The sequence below is a fragment of the Lepisosteus oculatus genome, chromosome 7 (assembly GCF_040954835.1).
Source record: "Lepisosteus oculatus isolate fLepOcu1 chromosome 7, fLepOcu1.hap2, whole genome shotgun sequence".
Classification (NCBI taxonomy): domain Eukaryota; kingdom Metazoa; phylum Chordata; class Actinopteri; order Semionotiformes; family Lepisosteidae; genus Lepisosteus; species Lepisosteus oculatus.
The window spans coordinates 56254809-56270215 of record NC_090702.1 but is presented as its reverse complement, the minus strand read 5'-3'; the positions used below and the strand labels follow the sequence as shown (position 1 = coordinate 56270215).

The window sequence follows — 15407 nt, the reverse complement described above, 5'->3', positions numbered from 1 at the left end:
TAAAGTGCACCGTGTCAATCGACGGAATTCCATTTGGCGTTTACCCCTCCTCTTGCACGTTTCGGAGTGAAGGGGCCTGGGGTCTGGGGACAGCCATTCTGCACCAGCAGCGCCAGAGCGGGAAATCGCTTCAGCGGGTGGGTTCTAGGGGAGCTGGGGGGTGGGCAGGTGGCGGAAGCCCAGGGCGGGGCTGGGCTCTCACTGGCGCTGTGATTGCAGGGACCGCTGGCTGCCGCGCTGGCTGCCCCTGCTGGCGGAGTGCCCCCTGCTGGAGAGGATGTACGAGGAGCACGCGCTGCTGCGGGACCACCGGGCGGTCAGCTCCCTCGGCGGGGTGCTGCGGACCCTCCAGGAGTTCAACATCACGCTGGAGTCCTCGCTGGTCAAGGGCATAGACCTGTAGCCCCGCGGCGGCGCAGGCCTGGCCGGGCTTCCCCTGGATCGCTGAGCCGCTGGCAGCGCAACGCCGGAGGGAGGGACTGGACCGACTGGACCGACGGGGCCCAGGAGGCCCACGTCTACACGCTGTGCACAGAGAGGAGTGCAGTGTTGCCTACCGTAGCTCGTTCATTGAGAGACCCTTGAGATTTAGGTTAAAAAAAAACATAGAATATTTTTCACCTGCTAGATGTGTGTAAATCTATTTTCCATAACACCAGCGATGAAAGGCTCTGACGCTCCTGCGCTGAGCTTGCCAGGGGGAGCCAGCCAGACATGTAGAGCGTGTCTCGTGCTGGGGGGGGGGATGTGCCCTCTCCCCTGCACAGAGACTGGCACGGTCCTGCTGCCCGCGGGCACTGCCTTGCCAAGGAGGAAGTGGACACGCCAAGCTGACCGTCTCAGTCACGAGGTGCAGACCCCGGGGCCCGTGGGCTCCAAGCGGGGAGCCCATCTGCTGTTGCTTCTGCAGGCTGATTCGGAGTTCGTGCTTCATCTCGCCGCACGCTCTCGTCACGTCCAGCTGAAGAGAGGGCAAACGGCCCGGAGCTACAGACAGGCCAGCGGGGGAACGTGCCCTGGTCGTGTCTTCTGTGTTGGAAATGAAGACGTGCTTCGCTGTAGTGGAGCTGGACTGCAGTCTGTCCGACACGGTGTCATTTCTTTTTGTCTTTTAATTCTAACTGGTCTCAGAGAACGGTCGAGAATGTTGTGCGTTCTGCCAAGAAATTCAAGCACTGAAATGTTTTTGAAATGGTTTACTACCCATTTTGCATATGAACAAATAAATACTAAATCATGCGTTCTATTTCAGTAAGCATTCAAGGCAACAAAAACCTCCACACAAACTTTCAAGAGGTGACTTCTTTTGTCAGCTTTCCTCCAGAGTCTGGTTCTCACACTAGAGCACATTCTAGACTCCAGCTTTCCTCCAGAGTCTAATGTGAACCATAGATGATCTAGTTTTAACTTAGATTTAATTAAACCTCTTCAAAACTAAAGGTCAGTCAATCCACCTCCGTTAGAAAGCTTTCATTCTAAATCTCCTCTGGGGTTGTCGTTCCTCTTCATTGAGAGGATTGTGTGTGGATTTTGCTGTATTTCTGCAAATAAGTGTCTGCTCTGCTCACGAACTGCAAGTTCAGGCTGCAGTCAGTAGATCTAGAGATCAGCTTTGCATTGCTCCAGAACTAGAAACTGTGACCAGAGACAATAACATGTCTGTCCTTGTTCTTGTAAGTTGCTAACAGTATTATATACAGGCACATAGTGGACAGTATTCCTGTTTCAATTTGGGAGACCCAAGGCCTCAGGAACAAGTGTAAACGTGCCATGTACATTTCTCAAAGACAACTTTTGTTCAGTTTTCCTGCATGGACTTGACTTGAGGACTCACTCCATGCCATACCAGGGACGAGGAAGGTTTTGTGACTTGCTGGTGCTGTGTGAGGAAAATCAGATGACGCCGGAGAGTCCGTAAAATCACCTGACTTTTCCCTGGCAGTCCCTGCTTCCACAGCACTGTAGCCTCACTCCTCTGGTCCTCTGGTACGTCAGGGGTGTTCCATCTGCTGCCCGGGAGAGTCCGATACTGACCTGTCTCTACTGCTGCACAGTACAGATCACAAGGCTGGATTTTAATCACATTTCAGGCTTAAGTATTGAAACCACTTTCATTTCTATTTCCTTCTCTCAGAATCAATGACAACGTTGTTTAATCATTTAGGTCAGGAATGTAGCATTAGCATAAGGTAACTCCTACCCAGCTCTCTTCCCTGTGTTTGGAAGTCCAGTACTGTGGATGAACCCAGCCAGGAAAGTCCTAGCAAATACCTCTGGAAATGGGATGTTGGAAGTGATTGACCTCTTTTACATACCAAGAGAAATGAACTGAAGTTATTACAATCAGTCTGTGACACAAGACAGGACTAAAAATCTCTACTTACAGTCAAGTTTTGAGATACTTTTTTTTTTTGCCTTTTTCACTGTCATTGTGAATTCACTACGCAACCAGCCATGACCTCCTGATTTTATTTCCAATGAATGTTCAGATGTCTGCAGTGCGCTGTTTGTACATATCACTGTTGTTATGATATTTATGGAACATTTCATTAAACATGCTTTGTTCATTAAATTGAAAGTGCTGTTTTCTCCTGTGGACAAGAAGCCAGCAGCCATATCTGCAGGTGAGAGTGGTCAGTACCTGGATTGGTGACTCTTGGGGAAAGATGAGGCTGCTGCTGGAAGAGGTGTTACTGGGGCCAGTAGGGGGCGCTCACCCTGCAGTCTGTGTGGGTCCTAATGCCCCAGAATAGGGACAGGGACACTATACTGTAAAAAGGTGCTGTCCTTCAGATGAGACGTAGAACCGAGGTCCTGACTCTCTGTGGTCATTAAAAATCCCAGGGCGTTTCTCGAAAAGAGTAGGGGTGTAACCCCGGTGTCCTGACCAAATTTCCCATTGGCCCTTGCCAATCACGGCCTCCTAATAATCCCCATCTCTGAACTGGCTTCATTACTCTGCTCTCCTCCCCACTGAGAGCTGGTGTGTGGGGAGTGTACTGGCGCAGTATGGCTGCCGTCGCATCATCCAGGTGAGGTTGTATACTGGTGGTGATTACCTGTAAAGAGCTTTGAGTGGAGTGTCCAGAAAAGTGCTATAGAAGGAATAATAATAATTATTATTATTATTATTAAGAAGTGTACAGCTGCTATCATTGAGGTATTCTGGCTGCATGGTGGTCAACAGGATACTGGACAGCTGAGGGGGAGTGTGTCAAGATGCCCAGGCTTCTCTGTGCCCTTTGTTACCCTACAAAAAAATGTAGCCCTTCCAGTCACTTGGCGAATGTAATATCTGAATATAAATACGTATGTTTTCTGTTAGCAGAGTGACTTCGACTGGTCGACCCCAGAACACTGACTTTTTTTTTTTTTATAGTCCTGTGGGGCTTCGACTTTGTTTTGGGTCACCGTCCTGCCAGGGCCTGATGCAGCGGAGCATCTTCATAGCATGAAGCTGCCCCCACTGTCCTCCACAGGAGGGACGGAGTCGTCAGGATGGTGTTCACTGTCACACTTGCGCTAAGCAAAGCGCCTAGCTCTGAGCCTATGAATGTCAGTTTGGTCTCATCGGACCATGGAGTCTTCTCCCACTTGGTCTCGGAGTCTCACACATGCCTTCTGGCAAACACTAGCCAAGATCTGATGAGATTTTTTCAGCAATGGCTTTCGTTGTCACTCTGGCATGAAGCCCAGAGCTGTGAAGCACTCTGCAGCTGCTGTCATATGCAGTTACCTCCATCTCAGCTGTGCAAGACTGCAATTCCTTTGGAGCTGTCATAGGCCTCTTGGTAGCCTGGTGCCCTTCTGCTCCCAGTTTTCTAGAGGACGCACTGTTCTGCACAGATTCACATTCGTACAGTATTGTCTCCGGTTTTCATAATGGACTTTACAGTGCCTTAGAGATTATTCAATTTTGTTTTATGGCAATGATTTGATTTCCCCACATTATTTCTAATTATTACATTTGGGATGTTGCAAACCAACAAGTGAACCAGTAATGTTAAGACACTTTCAATAAATGAAAAGAGTTCAATAGTTCTATCTACCTTGAAATAGCTGAGTTTCCTAAAAAAAAAAGCCTGTTGGCCTTTTTTTTTTATAAATGGTGTCACATTTATCCAATCATAGGTTTTGACCAGTCCCAAGTAGCAAGAAGAAGGGGTTCTGAGGAAATCCGCTTGGGCTGTCTTTCGGTGCCTTTGAGGAAGTTGAATACCTGCGTCAGGCCCCTGTCACCCCATCTGTTCAAAATTAAAAAGGTTCAGGTCCTGTGGCTGGTCCAGACTCTCACCACCCTCTGGGTAAAGAGCCTTCTGTTCTTTGTTTTAAATGCACTTCCATGTAGTTTCTACATGCCCTGTGGTTCTGTTTCACATTCACTCTGCAGAGCTCCTCCAGGTGACTTTGACAATGGCTGGGAGGGTTCTGAATATTCGGCTCAGGTCCATCGATTGCATTTATATAGTTCCCAGAGGTCTTCACACACGGGGGGGAGAGAGGAACTGCCCCACCAGGTGAATCAAGGGCAAAGCTCGGAGGAAGCCCTATTGCTCAAGCTCAAGACTGGGGCTGAGCCAGGACAGCAGGGTCAACAGCCCTATCCAACAAACAGGACCACTAGACCTCATCTCATCCAAAGGAAGGACAACCCACCGGATGCTATGAGGGGATGTGGAGTGGAATCCGTGGTTCAGAGGGTGCCACCTACTGGCCCACCAGCACCCCTTACAAAAAGCGGGAGGCTTGTAGAAGTTTTCCTATCCCAGGACAGCCCCTGTACATCTCCGCTCCTGACTGAATGACATCGAGTAAGCAGGAAGGCTGTCGCGCTCACAGGCTGCTAGGCCCAAGACCAACACAGCTCAGTTCTCCTTCACCGTGAGCGCTGGCCATTCCTTTGCGCCCCCAAAACGAATCTGGGTGCGCTTTGCTCCAACCACCCCCGCTGTCAGCTTGACCTGGTGTGAAGACAGACAGCGCCAGACCTCGAATGCACCACGTTATCAGGAGAACGTGATGCAAAGCCACATATTTACCAGAAAGCAATATTTCCGCGGCAGCGTTTCAGGCTAAGCACTGGCGACGCGCTGCAGGGTGGGACACGTTTCTTGCAGGCTCCATAAACTCCGTGCGTGGTTTCCCGCCGGGTTTAGACTCAATGGTGACGTTCCACCAGCTCGGCGCAGGGTTATGATCTGAGCCCAGCAAGGTATCCATCTTCGCAACAGCGCATTAATGCCGCTATTGTTAGCGGTGGGCAGATACGACCCGTCTCCGGCCGGGAACAAAGACGTGAGGCGCACCACTTCCTCCTCTGCAGCGAGGCCATCTGCTGCTCCAAGGTGACGTCTATCGCCCCGCCCCTCTGCTTCCATTCGCCAGGCGCACAAAAGTGTGCCATGGCAACCAGTACCAGCCCCCGTTTCCCGCGCAATATCCCCTTCCTTATAAGGCCATCAGAATGCAGACGCCACGAAACGTCAGGCGCGTATGCAAATAGGTTTGATTGAAGAAAATGGTGGCGTGGGAACGGAGCCTGCGCAGAGCGGAGCGATTTACTATTTCCCAGACGGAGCAAGTGAAGCGTCAACAAGCGAGCGCAGTTTGTGTTATTGTGTCGGATAGTTCAATGAATCCGAGTTGCGGCTGCCGTAATCACAACTGCATTTCGTTTTGGGTTCGAAGTCCACGCTCTCGGCAGGTAGGGCTTTCCGTTGTTTGGAGAGAGGAGAAAACGTGCTTTAGTGTAACAAGTTTCTTAGTTGCTACGTAAAGCTGGTAAATGAAGATATTTTTTATTGAAGTAGCCTACTTTTTCTGCGGGCGCGTGGGTAATCGTTGTTGATGGGGGTTTTTCCCCCCTGATTGCTTGTTTTAAATATTTTTGAGGACTCCCTCGTCCTCCTAGGGTGAGAAAAGCAAACTTCCTTCAAAGTTTCTTGTATATTTCAAGAGCGCACGTAACTACGACACGGTACTGTAAAGCGTGCAGCTCCACTACTGTCAAGCGAAGTCTATGTCGATAGCTGACTTCAGCCTTATTTACCTGCCACTGATCGACCGAACATTTGCTCGTTTTGACCTCGTAACCTATATATTCTCCTCCTGCTGACCCGCTGCAACAGAGACGGGTCGTAGCTGCTGAATTGTCCTAATACAGGCTTATCTGCGACATGTGTTTAACGTGGTTTGAATGTTTTCGTATTTCACCAGCATGGGACAGGCTAATGTAGTAAGCGTTTCAGATGGACTCGACTACCGCTGCGGTGAAGATCATTAAATAACCCCACGCAGGTGCCGCCTAAAAAGCTGTAAACGTTAAATCCCAGTGTTAGAACAGTCTCTTGGACCCCGTTTAGAAACGGCACTCGATTATGCTTGAATAGCGGATCTAACTTCCAAAAACGCGCTTAGGTGCGTTTGTCAGCCTGTACAGTGTGTGTATTCGTCTGACCGCGCTTTGGCCATGGCGTCTGTCTCGAAGACCAGACTGGTGGTCGCATCCCCGGCCATCTCGATGACCTCTGTAAGCATTTCCTCGGCAGCGCGCCGTGTGGCCGCGTTTGCAAGGTGGGCTCCTTTCGGAGTTCACATCCCCCGTCCGTGTGTCCGTGAGACCGGCGCGCCTGCGAGTCTGTGCGCCGGTGCGCTCTCCGGGTCGGGCACCGGCGCCCCAGCGCGCAACCGCCTGGAAACAAAGGGCGCCGCAGGTTACACTGTGCGGGAGCAGTTGTGCTGGGAGTCGCCAGTCCTGACCGGCTTTCCGCCGCTGAGTCTGTAAACCCCGGCCGTGGCGGGGACGTATCCGTCCCCCAATAGGCAGAAGTGCGCCCAACGCGGTAGAAATGGGCTGCATATGAAGAACGGGGCGCACACGGGAGCTAACCGAGCCGCGCTTCCCCTGAGCAGCGGTGGGCGGTCAGAGCGACGTCTCAGGGCAGTGTCGCCTGGTGGCAAAAACGCACCGTATAAAACGCAGCTGCTGCTGCAGCGAGTTCTGTTCGTCGAGGGGGAGTTTGTTCTGCTTGGTGTTTGTATCTTCCGTACGGCAGTTTTCCTTCCTTTCGTGGCGGTTTCCGCAATTGCAGCGCTTCGCGGGTCTGTGTACACCCCCGCACACTCCTGCCCTCGTCTGCAGCGTGACGTCAGGCCTGGGACAGCTCGCCAGGCAGGCCAGCGGAGCCCTGGGGAGCAGCTGCTCTCGCTAGCACTTCAGAGATGGCTTCTGGTCTTGCGAACAAACTGAGTTGCTTTGCTTTAATTGGTGCCCCCGTGCGCCTGCACTCTAAACCACGGACCACCGCTAGGAGAGTTGCTAGAGAATCTGATTTTATCTCGGACGTTTCCCGTGCAGTGTTTAAGTGGGCGCCGGGTTTCTGTCCGTGAAGGTCGATGCGCACCGTGGCGGAGCTCGGCGGACCGGAGCGCTTGCTGTCCGACAGCGTCGCCATCTGACCGACCGGCGGCTGCTGACCTACTTTTCGTGTGGGTCACACAAGACAGCTGCAGAGCTCCAGTCGAGTGCGGATTGACGCACAGAAATGATCTCCGCTTCTTAAAAAAAAAACGCTTATTTTACGGCCACCCGTAGCGATGGGCGTTTTCACACATGGGACCAAATTGAGACCGTTTGCAACCCAAATAAAGCAAATTTAACCCCTCGGCTACAACTCTCTAGTCGTACCGGTCTGCACCTCAGGATCTGTGAAAGTACCTGGGTAGGACTGGTTTTAAAGGCGTGGGAAAGTTATAAACAGAATCCAATAAAAGTCTAAGAATGTGTGTAAGCCTAAAAGCGAGTTTGTCATTTTATCTTATGTAAAGGAAATTAGTAGACAATTACGTGGCATTAATTCTAAAAGCCTTCTGCGGGTTTAGTAACGAGATCGAAAACGTGTTGAAGTTCGCTTGACGGAATGGGGATATTGAAAAGGATGAGCTTGAGTTTCTGTTCAACAACGACTGAGTTCAACCTGTAATTTATACTTATCCAAAATATTCAGAAAGAAACAGTCCACCTGATGTCCCACTGAGCCTTTGACTGGACCTCTGTCCAAATCTGTCCAGATTCTTATTAAAAACCTAGTTTATAAGATGTGTTCCCATCTCGGAGAGACAGCTGATTTTCTCAACAAGCCACAGGTGTTAATATGAGCTCCTGATCTGTTTTTACGCACAGTGGATGTGTCAAGTCTTGACACCAGTATTCCCCATCAGAACGGTATGGATGCTTTGAGCCGTGTGCCTAATTGGGGAATTCCCACCAATTAAAGCTGCTAGTCCGGACGGAGCTGGTTATAGAAAGGGTTCGCTTGAGCCGCGCTCCTCTGGCGCGTCAAATACCCGTGCTGCAACGTCTAGAATAAAGCCACCCCTTTAAACAATAACGCAAAGTTACATTTATCAGTTGGAACAAATGTAGGTTTTTAAAATTTCATTTGATGTTGCTCCGGAGAACAACTGCGAAAGCCGTCTAGCCCGTCTGGAAGTTACTGTAGCAGTTAATGGATCGGAAGCTCTTATCCAGACGTTTCCCGAAAGAAGACAGGGCATCATCTTCAACAGCTCGTGCCCTCCTCCCTCTGTTGTGGAAAGAGCTGTGTCCACGTGTGTCCGTGTGGTCTGGGCTGTCTGTGTCGCTGCCCTTGAGGAGTTTGAATACTCGAGTGAGGTCTCCGTTCTCCACTACTGTTCCAGTTTCTTCAGCCCCTTGAGATCTGGAGTGTATCTGGTTGTTCCTCCCTGGACTGACTCCAGGGCAGCAGGCTCTTGTCTATAGAGTGCTGACCAGAACTGCAGCCAGCTCTCTACCAGTGAGCTCTTACTAGTGAGTAAACAGTTTCTGACACAGCCTGCCCTGGCGTTTCCCTGCACTGTCCAGGTGGGCAGGTGTCAAAAAGACTTGGGTTTATGTTCGTAGGAAAAAGAGAAGAAGCAACTTCTTTTGTGTTCTTAGTTGTTCGTGGCCAGTGGTTTTGCTTTTATTACGCTGATTATCTGTGCTAGTCCTGTGGACATGAGAGACTCGAGCGCGTGTGCCTGCGCAGGATACGCTCTTCAGGAACGCTCTCCTGCTCCGGGGCTCTGTGTCCCTCGCTCTCGGGGAGCTGGTTTTGTTTCCTCTCGTGTGTGGGCGCTGTGCGGGGCAGGTGGGCCTCTCTGCAGCCCGGAGCCTCACTGCCCTGTGCCCTGTGCCCCCGCAGGAAGATGTTTGGGTTCCACAAGCCGAAGATGTACCGCAGTCTCCTGGGCTGCTGCATCTGCCGGGCCAAGTCCTCCAGCTCCCGCTTCACGGACAGCCAGCGCTACGAGAGGGACTTCCGCAGCTGCTTCGGGTAAGAGCTCCGGGCCGCCCCCCCCCCCCACCGCGGGGCTCCAGGGTCCCGGGGCTGGTCAGGGGAGCCCCTGCGCTCGGTGCCTTGACCAGGGGAGGTCAGTCAGACCGCAGGGAGAGGCCTGGCCCGGGCCTCCTGCCCGTCTCGTGGGCGGCAGCAGTGGTGGGCTGAGGTCGAGGCCCAGCAGGGTGGTCAGTGAAAGCACAGTGGCGACAGCGAGAGGCCGGCCGGGCTCATGCAACTGTGCGCAAGGCTGCGGCGTCGACACAACTGGAGACCGATGCAGTGTGCACTCTCACGCATTAATGAATCCAGAAAGGCACTAACCGTACCTGCTCCAGCAGAAGCCGAGTCGCCCTTAGCTATGTCTTTGCGCTCAGGTGCGTCACTAACCATCTCTCGTCAGGGCTCGTAGGAGTGTTCATGTTCAAAGCGAGAGCAGTGTTGTTAAATGAAATAGTAATTTAATTCTGGTTAAAAGTTCAGGTTGATGAGGCAAGACACCTGATCAACCTGATCCTCATAGTACTACAGTATTGGTGTTTTGTAGATTATAATTTTTCTAGTTTTAGCCTATGCAAATTGAATTCTGTATGAAAGTACTGTCCTAAATGTTTTCTTCATATTTAGTAAAGCCTGAGTTGTGATTAGCACAGTGTTGGACGCCCTGAGAGATGTGTGCATGAGTGATTCCTGAATTGCCTGTTTGCAGTCCAGTCACAGTCGGGTCTGCGGCTGGGAGTCGTTTCTTTCCGGATCCGGTTCCGTCTTTTGACCTGGCGGTGTTGTCTCCCGCAGGCTGGGTGAGGCTCGCTCTGGAGAGATCTGCAATGCCTGTGTCCTGCTCGTGAAGCGCTGGAAGAAGTTACCGGTCGGATCGAAGAAGAATTGGAATCACGTATGTATTGTCAGCCCTGCTTTGCACTTCAAGAAGCGCTTTTGTAGCTGTTTGTAGTTGGGTAATTGATTTGAATTGAAGTTGATCTGGGGGGTGCAGTTTCATTATCAAGGTCTTTTTTTTTAAATGACATTGATAATGGAACTTAAAGCATGATGTTTCACAAAAAGTACAATATTTTAAGTGATTGATATAACATACTAGAAATACTATTCATGACGTGTACTTGTATACAGTAAGTTTGATTTTGAAGTGGCGAGATCATTGCTGTCTCCTGGTTTGCACCCCAGCTGGTGTCAAATTCCCGTGGCAGGTACTGCAGAGTTTGACGCCGGCCAGCGAGGGATGCTGTGCAGCTCTAAATGAGCAACAGTGATTGAACCCCAGCAGGGGGCAGCGCTGCACCTTAATCCCTCTGGGCAGTGTGCGATAGAGGTGGTGTGATATGTCTTCAAGTGGGTGAGGGCCAATACTCCCTCTAAGCTGTGCGCATGTGCGGCGCACACAGGTTAGGAAATCCACGCACATAGGAAACTGAACTGTGCACAAAAAAATAAATTCCCCCCAAAATATGATCATAATAAAACAAACACGGTTGTCAACTGAAAAATGCTAAATTGACCATGAGACAAGAGAGGCCCAACTTGGCTGTGTGCATTATTATTGCTTCTCGATCATCGATATCTCTGGTCTCGTACCTCCCTGCTCCTGCTCGCTCCCCACTCGGTCTCTATGACTGGGCTCGCTGAGTCGCTGTCCCGGTCTTCTGGACCTCTATGCTTCTCTGAGAACGACTATATTAACAAAAAGTAATTTCAGGTTTACAATTTTACATACAATTTACAATTAAGTGCGCACAAGTTTTTGTCAAGGGGGGAAAAACTTGAAATTTGTGTGCACATGGGCCATTAGAAATTAGAGGGAACATTGATGAGGAGGTAAAATGTTCAGTAAACTCTCTGGGGAGCGGGGATGGGGTCTGGAGGCCCCGGGCTGTCCCCCCTCTGCCTGGACTAACGCCGTGCCGGGCACTCGCAGGTGGTGGACGCGCGTGGGGGTCCCAGCGTGAAGACGGCAGCGAGGCCGAGGAAGATGAAGCTGCTGTCCGGCAGAGTCCGGCCCGGCCCAGGCCCGGTCAGCAGGCTCCAGGGGCGGCTGAAAAGACACCGTAAGACACCGCGCCGGGAGCCGCATGCTGGTGCCCACGAGGCCTCCTCTCCCATGCCATACCTCACACGCCCTGTCTCCTGTCTCCTGTCTCCTGTCTCCTGTCTCCTGTCTCCTGTCTCCTGTCTCCTGTCTCCTGTCTCCTGTCTCCTGTCTCCTGTCTCCTGTCTCCTGTCTCCTGTCTCCTGTCTCCTGTCTCCTGTCTCCTGCAGACTCCGACGCGCACAGCTCCGCCTCCAGCGCCTCGCCCGCCCAGTCTCCCAGCTACAGCCACCCGTCCGACGAGGGCTCGGACTCGGAGCTGCCCGCGGGCGCCGGCCGCGCCCCCGTCTTCTCCTTCCTCGACCTGACCTACTGGAAGAGGTAGTGGCCGGAGGGTGGGGGGGCGCTCCTCTGCTCGCTGCGGCCCCCCAGGGTGACGCTGGGGCCTGGCCGCCGGAGTGCGGGGGGGGAGGGGGAGGTGGCAGGGCGGTCCGACTGGGCTGCTGCGGGCACGGTCATTCGCTGACCAGGCCTGGACCTTGTTTTGTTTTGTTTTTTCCTCCATCCTTCTAATTTTTCCAGGCAAAAAGTGTGCTGTGGGATCATTTACAAAGGCCGCTTCGGAGAAGTCCTGATCGACCCCCATCTCTTCAAACCCTGCTGTGGCAGTAAGAAGGAGGGCGGGGAGCCCCCGGAGCCCCAGGGTGTGCAGTCCCCACCCCCGGCCAAAGAGGAAGAGGAGGAGTGGTGACGCTTTGACTGGTTTGCGATCGGCTGCTGTCTCGTTTGGCTTTGATTTCCAAGGGCAGCTAGACCCTCCTTCGCTCTTCCCTTTCATTCCCCTGCCGGTCGGATCGCTCCCACGCCTGAGCCAAATGGGCTCTTCCGCGTACAGGAGCTTCAGGAATCCAGTGGGAAGATGCCGACTCCACGCGGGAGCAGTCCAGGACCGGGCTCTCCGTCTTCCCCGTTGTGTGAACGCGCACACGACCGCTGTGACCACCAGGATGGACCCATAGTGTTTACACCTGCCTTAGCTCTACTGCTCCTTTCAGGGGTATCTGGCACTAGACTCTCCCAGAGCTGACTTTACAGCTGTTTGAGCTTTTACAAAAAAGGTAACATGAAATGAGAGTCCTTTAGCCTTAAATGTGCCAAGTTGGTATTCAAGGGCCAGTGAATCCTCCGTCAGGAAACCCCTGTGATCTCACTAAACAATTGTGACAGTTGTATGGTGTTCTTTTATTCTGTGATTCATTAACATGAGTATCTGTCCTGCATGAGTGCTAAATATGGCACATGAAAGTCATTATTGCAGTATTGCATGAATTGACACAGTGCACAGCCTACAGTTTTCTGGACTGTGGGATTTAAGTGCTATACAGCTTTTGAAAAACACTATATCAGTTATTTCCCTGTATGCCCTCTCCTTGTTATGAAAAGTTATCATCCCCACAGCTCACAGCTCTTGGATCCTGGGTTCAGTCCTGGCCTGGGGTACTTTCTGTGTGGAGTCTGCATGTTCTCGTCACTTTCAGCTGGTGCTGTGGTTTCCTCCCGTCTCCCAGAGACAGGCAGGCTGGGTTACTGGAGGCTGCTCCCAGCTGGTGTTCTCAGGGACAGAATGGCGTCCAGCCTTGTGCCTTCTGTGTCCAGGACGGTCTCCGGCTTTCCACAGACCTGGCCACACCTCGGCAGTGATCTGCCCGCCCATCGGGTCAGGCCCCTGCCTGATCTGCTGCTGCGTTCCGGGGAGTACGGGAGAGCAGTGCACGAAGGCCTGCACCTCTCCTGTCCTCTTCTTGTCGCGAGAGCTGGCTGGAGTGCTAGTGGTCTTTCAGTGCAGAGCTCTCCCTTCCAGGCTCCGGGTCGTTTCTGCTGGATTCTGCCACATCCCCTTCAATCCCCTGGAGTTTCCACAGGGACCTTTCCCCACGTTCTCTAGGGTTTGGCTGTTGTGATTGAAAGCCTCCTGGTACCACCCCACCCACGAGGTCTCCTGTAGGCACTTTCAGCTCCTTAAAAACGGCTGGAGAATGAAGGATGGTTGTCGGCTTTCACACCAGTTAAACTGCCCAAATGTTCACCTGCTTGACTGTTCCAGGACGGTCCCATTGGTGTGCGACCCGTCTCAAGTTTCAGAGAGAGCATGAACAGACGGAGCTAAAAGGCACAGAGCTGTCTTGGACTTGTACTTCCAGGAGGCTCTTTGCTTCTCAGAACCAATAACACGGAAGACGTTTGACAGCTCTTCACTTATTCCTGAATCTTGCTAGGCCTGGGTTTTAAAGAGCTGTCTTCCCTACAGTTTTTCTCCACTGGGTTGTGCAAACGTCTTCATTTTTCAATCAAAATAAGGCATTAGGCACGATACTTTGAAAAATGTAACCAAATCAGCTACATATGTATCACGATACTATAATTGAGCTCAAGCAGAACTGATTAAGAGATGAGCTCCAGCTGCTTCAAGCTTTCAAATCTCTCACTAGAGGTTCTTTTGTAAATCAGAACACTTATTCTGCGTGTGCAATTGCTGTCATTATGAGGGATACTTCTGTTGTAATTGTGATTTTTTTTTTTATTGCTCCTGTTTGGTTTTACTTCAGCTACAGCACCAACACATTTAGCAAAACCTAGAACAGTGATGCTTGTGCCCACTTTGAGTTTTTGTTTTTCTGTAGGAGATGATCACGGTTCTGAAGAGAATCGGGTTTTGGACACTCGTTTGGAAGTCTGGGCTTGCCTCCGCGTAGGGTGGTCCAGAGCTCGTGAGGACTGGCTCTTGGGACAGAAGGCCTGTCCCTCCACCCTCATCAGCTCAGAGCTCTTGAGGCCCAATTCTGGCTCCTAGGATGAGCGAGCTGTGGGTTAAGCCAAACATAAGCTCATCTCTTCCAAATCCCATATCATCTTCTGTGTGTCAGTGCAAAGATTACTGCAATAATGTTTTGTTTTTAAAGAAATTAAAGGAATTAACCTCTTTAGAAAGCTGGTGTTGGGTTGAACATGCTGGCAGCTGTTTTGTGTGCATGTTCGCCTGTGAGAATTGGACTTGTTAAGCCCAGAGATTGACCATGTAAGGCTTCTCTTTTTGTGCAGAAATGATTACAGACTTGTCCACAGGCTGTTTTTGTGTATTATTTGTGTGTACAACAGTACCGTGCATGCACACTAAAATGGTACACTTTGTTTTCAGTTTTATGTACGGGGTAAATATTGTAACGACTTCTCTCACTGTTATTTATTTGTATTTATTTGTATTTGCTCTCTCCCTCCTGACTGTACTTTTACAAGAAATTCTTAGGGCTGTGTGGGAGTGGAGTACCCGATCCGGACACTAAAAGCCACTCGTGGCGTTAGCAGGTGTGTGCATCTTGCAGGCACGCACAGTGTGATTCAGCAGTGTTGTGCTGGTGCCAATGTAGAGCTCATTTTGTGCTTTCTTCTTTTAAAATATGTAATTAGACCATCATACAAATAATGGTGGGGTGGGGCAATTTAATTCAACCACAGTGCCCGAATTATCCTGACTCAACTGATGCATCTTATCTAGCACTGTTTGTACAGATTTCTGCAGATGAGGGTAAGGTTTTTTATCTGTAATTCAAATATTTTAAATACAACGTAGCAGAAATCTGGATTTTGTTAATGCGTTTAAGAGGATACTCCTTTAATTGAGGAGTTATCCAGTTTATGAGGAACAGGATCCCAGTGAGATGTTTGCCTGAAAGTCTGATGACCTCCCATCATGGTATCTGCAGCAACTAGTTTCTTAGCTGTAGTGTTACAAGCATGTATGTAGCTATGCACTTTGTACTACTATATTAGAGATCTCTGGAGCAAGTTTTGTATTTTTTATACATATTGTACTTTTTTACTAGTTCTATAATAAAGGTAGCTTGTGGAGATTTCAGTGTGCATGTGTGCTCCACTGTTAATGAGCAAGGAAACTTGCTCTATAATCTTTTCATCTTTGCAGGGGCTTAAAAGTTTTCAGAGTATCCAAACCATAACTCTAAAAA

The 15407-nt window shown here is 50.7% G+C and overlaps 2 protein-coding genes across 8 annotated transcripts in view; both read left to right on the top strand.

Annotated features, from left to right (window-relative positions):
* The window catches only part of dennd5b (DENN/MADD domain containing 5B), an 86033-nt gene extending 83461 nt beyond the window's left edge, over positions 1 to 2572 (top strand). For all 6 annotated transcript variants that reach the window (XM_069192874.1, XM_069192873.1, XM_069192875.1 and 3 more), the window contains one exon: positions 220 to 2572. In XM_069192874.1, coding sequence (XP_069048975.1) covers positions 220 to 403 — 184 coding nt within the window. In that variant the 3' untranslated portion in view covers positions 404 to 2572. The remainder of the gene's footprint in view (positions 1 to 219) is intronic.
* Positions 2573 to 5550: 2978 nt separating this feature from the next.
* sinhcaf (SIN3-HDAC complex associated factor) lies at positions 5551 to 15293 on the top strand. Of its 2 annotated transcripts, XM_069192880.1 has the most exons (6): positions 5556 to 5704; positions 9207 to 9338; positions 10137 to 10236; positions 11275 to 11404; positions 11616 to 11766; positions 11968 to 15293. In XM_069192880.1, exons 2-6 carry the CDS (start codon positions 9211 to 9213, stop codon positions 12134 to 12136), a joined length of 678 nt encoding a protein of 225 aa, XP_069048981.1. In that variant the 5' UTR covers positions 5556 to 5704; positions 9207 to 9210; the 3' UTR covers positions 12137 to 15293. The 2 variants fall into 2 exon arrangements, with proteins under 2 accessions (XP_069048980.1, XP_069048981.1); XM_069192879.1 differs by having other exon boundaries at positions 5551 to 5704; positions 11275 to 11766.
* The last annotated feature ends 114 nt before the right edge of the window (positions 15294 to 15407 follow it).

Excerpts from the sequence above, each read along its gene's own strand:
- sinhcaf (XM_069192879.1), top strand. The coding sequence starts at position 9,211 with ATGTTTGGGTTCCACAAGCCGAAGATGTACCGCAGTCTCCTGGGCTGC. Across the intron at positions 9,339-10,136 it reads GACTTCCGCAGCTGCTTCGG|GCTGGGTGAGGCTCGCTCTG; the intron begins GTAAGAGCTCCG and ends TGTCTCCCGCAG. Across the intron at positions 11,767-11,967 it reads GACCTGACCTACTGGAAGAG|GCAAAAAGTGTGCTGTGGGA; the intron begins GTAGTGGCCGGA and ends TAATTTTTCCAG.